This window comes from Giraffa tippelskirchi, chromosome 8, assembly GCF_054371585.1.
Source record: "Giraffa tippelskirchi isolate mGirTip1 chromosome 8, T2T-mGirTip1v1.2.pri, whole genome shotgun sequence".
Classification (NCBI taxonomy): domain Eukaryota; kingdom Metazoa; phylum Chordata; class Mammalia; order Artiodactyla; family Giraffidae; genus Giraffa; species Giraffa tippelskirchi.
The window spans coordinates 80,132,170-80,144,279 of NC_137282.1; the positions used below are offsets into that span (position 1 = coordinate 80,132,170).

General features: G+C 41.6%; 1 protein-coding gene and 1 non-coding gene across 4 annotated transcripts in view; one reads left to right on the top strand and one right to left on the bottom strand.

The window, feature by feature from the left end:
• Nucleotides 1-3,563: 3,563 nt before the first annotated feature.
• C1QTNF3 (C1q and TNF related 3) overlaps nt 3,564-12,110 on the bottom strand; it is a 28,849-nt gene continuing 20,302 nt past the window's right edge. For all 3 annotated transcript variants that reach the window (XM_081521443.1, XM_081521444.1, XM_081521442.1), the window contains exons 5-6: nt 7,262-7,361; nt 3,564-5,700 (exon numbers count right to left, since the gene is read on the bottom strand). In XM_081521443.1, coding sequence (XP_081377569.1) covers nt 5,541-5,700; nt 7,262-7,361 — 260 coding nt within the window. In that variant the 3' untranslated portion in view covers nt 3,564-5,540. The remainder of the gene's footprint in view (nt 5,701-7,261; nt 7,362-12,110) is intronic.
• On the top strand, nt 11,025-11,131 carry LOC145519254 (U6 spliceosomal RNA). The gene has a single exon (XR_014063671.1). It is a non-coding gene; the product is annotated as a U6 spliceosomal RNA (small nuclear RNA).

Genomic DNA, 12,110 nt, shown 5'->3' on the forward strand with positions numbered 1-12,110 from the left:
TGTCTGATCAAAGGAGTCTCAGATATCAAGTAGTGCTGATGGAAAATCCAGGCCTCACTATATCCCCTTGTGAGGCTCTTAACCCAGCTACCTTCCCTAAGGGCTCTCTGCTCTCTCACTCTTGCCTAGAAACCTTGGAGCACCGAACAAAACCCTGAGAGGGATTGTCGGAAGATCCTCTGACCAATCCTGAGGAAATCTGGTACACTGATGGAAGCAGCTTTGTCTTGGATGGAAAAAGAAGAGCTGGATATGCAGTAGTCTCCAATTTTGAGAGCATAGAGGCTAAACCTTTGCTACCAGTTACTTCAGCCCAATTGGCTCAGCTCATAGCCCTGACTCGAGCTTTAGAGCTGGGAAAAGGAAAAGAAGTAGCCATTTACACTGACTCCAGTATGCCTTTCTGGTGCTGCACGCACATGTTGCTATTTGGAAAGAAAGAGGCCACTTGTCCACCCAAGGGTCCCAAATCAAATATGGTGATCAAATCCTTAGACTCTTGGAGGCAGTCCATCTGCCCGCTGAGGTTTCAGTCTCCCACATAAAGGACACCAAAAAGGGAGCATGAAAGTGGCATGAGGGAACCAAGCAGCTGATCAGGCAGCTAAGAGAGCAACATTACAGAACAATGACCTAATAAGGATTGCCACCTTAGTTCCACAGACTAATATGCCAGAAACTCCTTCATATAATGAAGGTGAGACTTACAGCTAAGAGTGAGGGCTTTCAAGAGGATCATATAGGGTGGTTCCAAGAGGAGAGACTCCTTTTTCTGCCTGGGACCCTCTAGTGGAAAGTTGGTGAATTCCTTACATGCCACCACTAATTTAGGGGAGAAGGCCCTCCAAAGATTACTAGAAAGGTCTTTCAGAGGAACAGGCCTCCAAGCAGCTACAAGGCAAGCCGTCTCCTCTTGTCCTACTTGCCAATTAAACAACCCCCAAGGAGCTCAAAAACTCCAGCTGGCCCAGCCCATCCAACGGTGTGGGACCTACCCAGGAGAGGACTGGCAGATGGGCTTCACCCAGATGCCAATTTCTCAAGGGTATAAATACCTACTAGTCATGATATATACATTCACAGGACAGATTGAAGGTTTTCCCACCCAGACTGAGAAGGGTAAGGAGGTGATAAAATATCGGCTACATTAAATCATTCCAAGATTTGGTCCACCCAGGTCATTACAAAGTGACACTGCGACATCATTTACTTCTAAGGTCACCCAAGGGGTTTCTAAAACATTGGGCATTACTTATTGCCTCCTTTGTGCCTGGAGGCCTCAGTCTTCAGGAAAAGTAGAAAGAACCAACCAATTCTTAAAATCAGCAATTAAAACGATAGCCAAGGAGACCTCCTTCAGATGGCAGGAGGCTTTACCAATAGCTCTCCTCCGCACCTGTATTGTCCCTAAGGAACAGGTTGGTCTTAGTCCTTATGAGATGCTATATGGGAGACCTTTTGTTTATGTCAATGACCTCTTCCTAGATCCAGAGGCTCAGACCCTCTGGTCTTATGCCATGGCCGTTGGGCAATTCCAACAAGATATATGCTTGTGGGGTGTCAACCAGGACCTGAAAGATTCTAAAGAGCCACTATGCTCCAGGGACTCAAGATCTAATTAAAGTCTGGAAAGATGGGTCCCCAAATGCTCAACTCCAGCCCACATGGAAGGGCCCCTACCATGTAATACTTTCTACCCCCACAGCAGTCTAGTTACCAAGACAAGACTCCTGGATTCACTACTCATGAGTCAAGCCATGGAAGAAAACATAAGAGAACACTCAAAACCTGTGAGCCCCCGAGAGATCTCAGATACCTATTCAGGACTACAAATGAGTGTCATTCAAATTGACACCCCCAAAATTAAGTTTCTGGGGATAAGATTTCTTAGGCTTGCTCTAAAGAGCCAACACAGCTTGGCAGGGCTTGTACTCCAAAATAGAGAGGAGATAGATCTTCTGATCCCTGAACAAGGAGGGACTTGAGCCATCTTGAATGAGACGTGTTGTTTCTGGGTAAATACCTCCAGCTAAGTTGAAGAAAGTCTCATGGTCCTCAAGGAAAACATTCAGATCCTACAAGATCTCAAAGAATGAGCTGGACTGTTCTCGGGTGGCTACAATCTCTCTTTGGGGGATCCTTCTTCTGGCGAGGGGGAATTTGGAGGTGGCTAATGCCCCTACTAATCCCTGTTATCACCATATTGATGCTGCTTATGATTGCTCCGTGTATTATCAACTGTCTAACCCATTTTGTCTCTGCCCAGGTCAACAAGCTACAACACGCAGTGACAGTTCAACAATGATATATAAAACTACAGCCAACCACAGAAAATATCACTCACTCTTAGATGGACACCGCTATAAAGACTCTGAGGCTTGAGACTAGCAAGAGGGGGAGGCCCAATGCTCCTCGCTCAGCAGGAAGCAGCCAGAAAGACTTCAATGCACCTATTCTCAAAGAATTGGGCCTCCCATCTCTTGAGGGGGAAATGTTATGTAGTTAGAATTGGAGAAAGGAATCCAAAATGGTGGTGGCTAAAAGACAAAGAAAGGAAAAAACCCGCGAAAATGGAACAAAATAAAATCTGAGGACCTGAGTGAGAACCTCCAGTGAAAAAAACAACCCTTCTGGCTAGCCCAGTTTACATAGGGCAGGCTCAGGAGAAAAAACATAAAAAGAGGAGCCAAAATTGATCTTCTGATCCATTCTATAGAATTGATCTTCTATATCAGAAGATCTTTTGGCTCGGCCTGCCTTCATGCCTTGTGGATATATTTTCCTTTGCTTGCCAAATAAAACTGAGCTGTAACCAAGCAGTAACACTGGTCTGCCATTTCAAATCTTTGCTGCAGTGAGACAGAATCGAGAAATTACACACTCCACTGATAAAACCATCAGTTCAGTTCAGTTCAGTTCAGTCGCTCAGTCGTGTCTGACTCTTTGCGACCCCATGAATTGCAGCACGCCAGGCCTCCCTGTCCATCACCAACTCCCGGAGTCTACCCAAACCCATGTCCATCGAGTTAGTGATGCCATCCAGCCATCTCATCCTCTCTCGTCCCCTTCTCATCCTGCCCCTAATCCTTCCCAGCATCAGGGTCTTTTCCAATGAGTCAACTCTTCGCATGAGGTAGCCAAAGTATTGGAGTTTCAGCTTCAACATCAGTCCTTCCAATGAACACCGAGGACTGATCTCCTTTAGGATGGATTGGTTGGATCTCCTTACAGTCCAAGGGACTCTCAAGAGTCTTCTCCAACACCACAGTTCAAAAGCATCAATTCTTCGGCGCTCAGCTTTCTTCACCATCCAACTCTCACATCCATACATGACTACTGGAAAAACCATAGCCTTGACTAGACGGACCTTTGTTGGCAGAGTAATGTCTCTGCTTTCCAATATGCTATCTAGGTTGGTCATAACCTTCCTTCCAAGGAGTAAACATCTTTTAATTTCATGGCTGCAATCACCATCAGCAGTGATTTTGGAGCCCAAAAATGATAAACCATAGAGACTTATAATTACATGATTATTCAACTTAATTAAAAACATTCTAAAATAGTACTTTTAACAAAAGTGGGTTTATTTCCATGTAATGCTATTACATTTTTCTCGCCTCAGTTTTATTTAAAGCCAGGTCAATATCTTACTCTAAATTACTTTATTAGTAATGCATGCTCTTTAGATATAAAGTCCTTCTGGGAAACATGCAACATTCAGTTATGTATTGGCAATGCACTTCAAGGACGGTTTTGACATTTGGTAAAAATAAACCTCAACCCCATGACCCCATACCAGGGTGGGGTGGGAGAGGGAAAATATACACAAAATCACAAAGACGTTACAGTCAAGCACCTTAGAGTTAATATCCATTTCACTTTAAAATAACATTGCATATGGATTCAGGAAGAATTTCAAAATATTTGCAGATCAAAAGGAAAGAGTCAAGGACTGACATGAATGTGGAACACATTAAATTAGCTAAAAGGGCAGCTCTCATTCATTATTTCCACTTCTAGCTATGGGGGTAATCAAATACAAGTAAACTTACAGTTAAAAAGCTTTTGTGAAAATTCAAATTGTAACAGAAAATAAATTTAAGGGCTTGTTACTTTTAAGGAAATTCATTATGTAATATTTGTTAGATGGATATCTCTCTGTAGTGCATTTTAAATATAATTCAACATCAAGGTAAATGCATATTCCAATAATTCTTTGCTTAAAGTTAACTCATTTGGGGTTCTATCATCAGAACTTATGGCACATTCTCATGAGTATAGTTTTTGTGGCAAATTTAATCCTTTGAGAATTGATTTTGGGGGAGGAATAGGCAAAAGTCTAGGTGCATGGCTGCTCTGTGAAAATTGATTAAATATGGTAATCAAAGAAGTCATATAACTTTTTTAAATACACAGATTTTTAAAAAATTTTGGATCCACTACGCAACTTGTGGGATCTTAGTTCCCTGACCAGGGATTGAACCCAGGCCTGGCAATGAAAGCACTGAGTCCTAACCACCGGACAACCAGGGAATTCCCATATAATTTTCTATTTTTAAAAAAGCTTAAGCAATTTTATTATAGGTCTGCTAAGTGAAATGCCCTCATATTTTGTACACATCAGTTTGACTGCATATGATTGGGTTTACAATTCCTTAAATACTCCATGCCAGTGTATGTAAAGAATATTAGGCTAATTTCTAAGCTGACAGAAAAGTAGGTGATAATATTTGCACAATATGAACCTATACTCACTGCAGGCCAGAGTCAACAGAGCTCTATCATAATGCAAGAAATGCAATGGAAAAAGAGTCCATCTGATAATCCAGACCTGATAAGCTCAATTTCGGATCATAGGAAAATTCTATTTCCAAAAATAAAAGCCATTAGAAGTCAAGGTTTAATTATAGCAGTATCCTTATTAAAAACGAGTCAATTATTTGTGAGCATTGTGAATACTTCTGCTATCTAAAAGCTATCTGGAATGACTAAAAATATATCTACTTTATTCATGAATATTGACCCACTGGATCAAAGTGTTACTCCCCAGTTTAGACTTTACAAATATTTCTGGTACCTTGATCCAGGCAAGTGCCCCTTATACTTTTCTTGTCCCCATCATAATCACTGCATCCTATTCTCTGAAATGCTCCAAAGAATGAGGAACCCCAAACCTTAAGGGTTCCTGAAAGCTGTTATTAGAGCACCCAAAACTCCTTGCAAATGACTTTTCTGATGGGAACAATCATTTCTAACCTGTATGAAGAGGAGAATTCTCTTTTAGGTGCCTAGAAAAGAGCAATAAAGGTTGCCGGGTGTATTAGTCAAGGTCTCTTAGGAAGACCGTTTTGTGGTTTATTCTTCTGAGCCCCTGAGTCATCCCACATTATTGATGTACCTGTACTGTGATTAGCAATGTAACCAATAAAAATGTTTTTAAATACAACATGTAGAGCCATCAACTCTAAAATCCCTTGGAACATGACAATACTATCTCAGCTATAAGTCTTCCCCAAAGTGGAGCTGGTCTGTTCATAGTTTTACTTAGTTTCGAAGAGCAGGAAGCCTGCAAAGGTAGAGAAGCGCTGGTGGTCCCCATGAAGAGCACCATTGCCCATTCTCAGCCACACTTCATCCCCTTTGGCCAGCTTCAGCACTGCATGGTTGCTGGATGTATCTGATTTCCCCTTTGTTTCATAGCTAGAAGGAAAAAGAAAAAGCACCAGCCACTTAGTCTTTGAAGAGAACAGTCAGCTCTTAACCCAAATCTATCCCTTCTCTCCCAGAGTCCCCTACATTTACGTACAATCTGGATTAAATTCTCTAAATGACACATGAGCAGAAATTACACGTGCCACTTATAGAACTGGTCAGTAAAATTCCCACAAACAATCCTCCTTGATCTTTTCTCATTACGACTGTGTGGAATGCTAATGACAATGACCAGAATGAACTTGGAAACCTTTTGTTGAAGCCTGAGGGCTTGAAGATTGTGGCATGAAAAGGGATTTCTATCATGTTCAAGCCCTTGGGTCAATGTTAGAGCAATTCAGTCCACCTTTACTAACTCTAGAATTTCTATCTAAAGAAGGGTGCTACCCTAACCCAAACTAAACCATGTTGCATCAGCTCATGGTCAGGGATGGAACAATGAGGAAATAGATATTGTGGGTTTCAAAGCTGGAGATCCCTGTCATGTTGGAGAAAACCATTTGGGAAAATGTGGTGACTTGGAGTAGAATGTCTGATGCATAAAAATGTTCTACAAGCTTGTTGTTCTTTGCACCTTCTGACTGTGGCAATGATAATGACCAGTAACAATGTGGGAGTCAGTTTTACAGATGGCAGAAAAGCTTTTACCAGCCCACATCCCTCAGAAACCTGTTGGAGCAATCCTCCATCCAACTTCCACACATTCCCCTCCTCTCTTTCTACCCCATCCTTCCCCAACCTGGAACCAGCCAAGAAAAATAGAATTCTAATATGTTCATGCCACAATCTTCTAGATCCCTTTGTTGTAGCAGTTTCACCTATCTAACTCATCTTTTCTCTTTTGGCTTTTCAAATACACCATCTTACTAGAGGCCAGGTTCCAAAAGGAAAAAAAAGATGGCAATCCCCACAAATCATCAAAAATGGAAAAATAAAAAAGATAGCGAACACAAAGCTTTTCACAGTTTCTCAACACCCATTTATTTAATTATGGGAAAGGTGTTAGCTCTCTGCCTCTTCTCTACATCTTAAGATTACATCAGAGCAAACTGCATTCTTTCTTTTTTCTATGGACTTTTTTCCAAGAAGCCTTAGGGCCAGATTGCTAAGATAAACATCAGAGTCACAGCACAGCCTAAAGAGGGAGACTGGCTCCCAACTCTTAATCTGCCTGCTCCAGGGATGATAGAGAAGGCCATCAAGAGAGCTAAACTCTAGGCAAAGAGAGCAGAGAGTAGGAAAGGAGAAGGAAAGCCTGAGAGAGAAGGAAAGAAAGAATGAGTTAAGAAAAGAATGCAAATGATTAGTTATGAGGAGCATTGCTAGTAATCAGCTCAAGAGCTCTTATCAACCTGCGTATGCTCAAGTTTATCAGATTCACTGCCCCACAAAGAGTAATGATAATCTGACCATATACTGGTGTATGGGGGCTCTGGATGACCACAAAATTTGTGACGGTCTCTGTTGAATCCTATTCACGTCCTGACATTGGCCATCCTTTGAGCAGACAATGGCAGCATGGATACCTATGATAGGAAAGACCACTTACCTGTACATGCTGAAGACTGTGTTACCATTGTGCATGAGGTATACATACACTTCCTCAACATCCTCATGCTTCATCATGCTGAAGGTGAAGAAGTACACACCTGGAAGAGGCAGATATGAATCCACATTTAGGTTAACTGTTGAACACTGAGGAGAAGGCAATGGCACCCCACTCCAGTACTCTTGCCTGGAGAATCCCATGGATGGAGGAGCCTGGTAGGCTGCAGTCCATGGGGTCGCACAGAGTCAGACACGACTGAAGCGACTTAGCAACAGCAGCAGCAGCAGCATTGAACACTGAGGACTGGGAGATAGCAGGGAGGTATGTCACAGAACTTCACATTTCATTTGTTTTATTCCAAGTGGTATGTAGGTTCTTTTTTTTTTTTTTTGAAAGTGTAAATGTTACTCGCTCAGTCCTGTCCGACTCTTTGCAACCACATGGACTGTAGCTTACCAGGCTCCTCTGTCCATGGAATTCTCCAGGCCATTCCCCTCTCCAGGGAATCTTCCCTTCCCAGCAATTGAAACTGGGTCTCTTGTATTGAAAGCAGATTCTTTACCAACTGCGCCATCAGGGAAGCCCGTTTTTTGTGTGGTGTTTTTTTTTTTTGGCTGTCCTTGGTCTTAGTTACGGCACTCAGGATCTTCAATCTTCATTGCGGCATGTGAGATCTTTAGTTTCAGCATGAGATCTCTTAGTTGTGCCATGCAGGATCTAGTTCCCTGACCAGGGATTGGACCCCAGGCCCCTGAACTGGGAGCAGAGTCTTAGCCACTGGACCACTGGGGAATTCCCGATATGTAGGTTCTTCTTGGCCTTTATTCCTATGAGTATCCGTTTATCTGCTTGCACCTTCAAACTGCTTTAAATTTTTATGAGACTTTCTCAGTGCATAGATAAGGTACAAAAGCCTATCCCCTAGGTTTAGAGTAACCATCAGCAGCACCTTCCTCAGAACACATATGGACACAGTAGAGAGCCCAGCGTGGAGGCACCCGTGGCCTTCTGTGGCCTCACAAAATGACCCAAGGACAACACTGCCATTAACCAAACATAAGGAAGTCATATAGCACAGAGAAATGTTCATCACGTCTACTGGCTGTAGCAATTTCTCATGTTCTTCACTGTAAGTAGGTGAAATTATGTACAATAAATAGATTGAACTTTGACTGAGCAGCATGACCTTGCCACTAAAAATATGAACACTTTTCATTTAAAAAAGACCAACACGCTTTAAAATGTTAGTTTTCTTGTAAGGGCCTAGGGTTACTAACTGAAAGCAACTTAATATACCTGATTCACTTTAAATACCAGTTTAGAAAATACTTTTGCTGAAAGATTAAGAGGAATCCAACAGTAGAGATGAATGAAAAGGAAAATCTTCCTAACTTCAAATGATCTTGGTTTTGAGGGTGTGTTTTAGAAAGATGAGTGAACATAAAGTATCGCATTCTTATTGATTTCCACGTTACATGTCTAAACTAATGGCCTTGCCTTAAGGCATCTGAGCTGCTATGACAAAACACAACAGACTGCTCGTGTTCCGTTGCTCAGACATGTCTGACTCTTTGTGACCCCACGGACTGTAGCCCACCAGGGTCCTCTGTCCATGGGATTTCCCAGGCGAATATTGGAGTGGGTTGCCATTTCCTCCTCCAGAGGGTCTTCCCAACCCAAGGATTGAACCTGGGTCTCTTGCATCTCCTGAATTGGCAGGCAGATTCTGCCACTGCACCACTTGAGAAGCCCCAAACAGACTGAGTAGCTTAGAAATAGCAACAAATTTATTTCTCACAGCTCTGGAGGCTGGAATTTCAAGACCAGGTGAGGGCCCTCTTACAGGTCACTGAGTTCTGGTTGTGTCCTCTCATAGAAGAATGGGTTAGGGAGTCTGTGGGGTCTCTTCTCTGAGGGCACTAATTCCACTTATAAGAGTTCATTGTGATGCCTGATACCATCACCTTGGGCATCAGGTTTTCAGTGTGAGTTTTGGGGGAACACAATCAGACTATAGTATACTTTGTGAAAGAAACACCCAGAAACATCTGGAAGGAAAAAAAGAGCACCACACAGTTCTATGTTGTTTTCCAAAAGTGCAATCAAGTAAAAGAGAAGCTATAAGGCTAACATGTTGATCCATCTGCCTCTGAGTCAAGTTGAACCACATACAGATGTATCAGTTCAGTTCAGTTCAGTCGTTCAGTTGTGTCTGACTCTTTGTGACCCCATGGACTGCAGCACACCAGGCCTCCCTGTCCATCACCAACTCCCAGAGTTTACCCAAACTCATGTCCATTGAGATGTATGATTTTGCTTAATTTAGAGCCAGGCTTGCATTTTCAATGTGCTGAGAATAAAGGATACAGTATAAAAATAAGCCATGCCCATTCATATGCCTAAAGATGGATCTACAGATGAAACATAAAGGCAGATAGAAATCAGAGACGCAAATAAAATAATTTCTATGTGTGCAGTTTTTCGCATTTTACAAAACTTCTTATTACTTACACACACAGTTTTCAATGCTTCAAGAAGACAAAGTGGGAATAAAAAATGACAGAAAAAAAATATTACTTTTCCTGAAAAAAAATGATGACTGCTATTAAAAAAATAGATGTAGAGGTATTTTAGAAACACTAAGAAACCAGATGGCGAATAAATGAAATGACTAGAATTGGAAGTATAAAAGTGCATCTATATTACATCCACATATGGCTTTTCTCTGCAAGGGAACGTACTGAAACCAGAGACAAAATATTTTCACTCTGGTTTTCACATCTTCATGTGAAATTCAACCTTCTCTGTCCCATAACTCTCAAATGGTCATTTTATAATCAATTCGAAGTTTAAACAGTAAAGTGGGAGTCTAATGATGGCTGTTACTGTCCAAATTATGTTCAGCCCCAGAAAATTCTACAAACCAACTAAATCCTTGAGCTTCAATTATAAAATCATTGAAAGCAATGGAACCACTCATTGGGCATATCTAAGAGTGTTGAACAAAACAGTTATAGGAAAATTTAACATAAATCTTCAGAGCAGAAAATCACATAAGAAGGTTTAAAGCTGACTGAAGGGTGATGAAAGATTGCTTCTATCACTTCATATGTAAGTTCATTTCTGACTTCAGCTGGGTAGAAAAATAAATCAAGGCACACATTAAAAGTATTTGTGACAAATCTAACATGGCCACTGCCTCCATCAGAATTTTCTTCTTTCCCTTCCCAATGCCATAGACAGAGACAAAGAAAATTGAAAACAAGCACCAAAAATATCCATTCTCTGCAAAGCTAGGAGACTAGAAAGAAAATCAATCAACTTAGAGTATCAGTTAAGTGCTATCATATGTCAGCTATAGCAGGCAGAGTCACGTGGAGGCAACATGGAGGCTGGGCAAGGAATTCTGAGGAGGCCAAGTGGCAGTAGATCTCAAACAATTCCCAGAAAAGTGCTCTCCCCTCACCCCCAATACAGAAGGGTCACTCTGAAGTGCTGATGCTGAAAAAGAAGCTCCCTCGAGCAGAGCTGAGATAAAGCAAAAGCTATGTTTGGGAGGAAGTTTGCTAGATAAAGTACAAAAGTGTGAAAAGTCCTTCTGCAGTGGTGGATCCTGGAATCTGCCAGCAAATAAGAGGCAAAGGAACTGGCAAGTGCAAGGCTGGTTTCATGTTTTTCTAGACCCGGTGTAGCCTGGGAAGGCAGAGAAGTGTAGCCACACAGAGAAAACACACAGACCAGCTGCAGTTAAAAGAAATGGAGAGTGCTCGCTTTGGCAGCACATATATTAAAATTGGAACAATACCAAGAAGATTAACATGGACCCTGCGCAAGGATGACATACACATTTATGAAGCATTTTATATTAAAAAAAAGAGAGAGAGAGAGAGAGAGACGAGGAGTCCCCTGGCAGCAAGGGAGGAACCATTGAATTACCAAGCCAGGAAGTATGCTGGGGTCCCTCCCCTTCTTCAAGAAACTATGGCATAGTGCTGATCTAGGAAATCCATCAACCATCAGTTCATTTTAGAAAGTAGGAAAGAACAAAAATTATCAATAGGTAAAGAATACTCAACAAGAAGAAATGTTATCATGTGGGAGATGAAAAATAAAACCAAAGATTCCATCATGGGTTTAAAAGTATATTAATGAAGCAAATCCCTCTATGAAAGAACATTGTAAAACAGAAAGTGGAAACCCATGGTAGAAATGATCAGACAAGAGGCAAAACTGAAAACCAGGATGACATGACTAATGTAAAACACAAAAAAGGTTAAAATAGTACCGCAGAAACAAGGCAGAGGAGAGAAGGAACTGGGAGGAGCAAACGGAGAATTAATCCTAGGAAGAAGCAACTGAGCATATGCAGGATGTGTGTGTTGGCCGCTCAGTCGTGTCCGACTCTTTGCAACCCCATGGACTGTAGCCCATTAGGCTCCTCTATCCATGGGATTCTCCAGGCAAGAATACTGGAGTGGGTTTCTGGGACCTCCTCCAAGGGATCTTCCCAGCCCAGAGATGGAACCTGCATCTCTTGTGTCTCCTGCATTGGCAGGTGGGTTCTTTACCACTAGTGCCACCAATGGAAAAAAGCAAACAACATGAAATGGAAGTAAAGAACACCAAAAAATTAGAGAAAATAATACATGTAGAAGACAGACTAAGGAAAGTTAAAAACAAAACAAAGTGTAATCAGAGTTCTTAAAAAAGTTAACAAGTGTTGTACTAAGATGGACAGGGTACTGTTTGTGAGCACATAAGAGTATTTTATATCTGACATTGTTGGAACTGCTAGTCTATGACGATAAAAATCTAGTTGACTTTTAACTGGTTTTATTATAACTGAAAT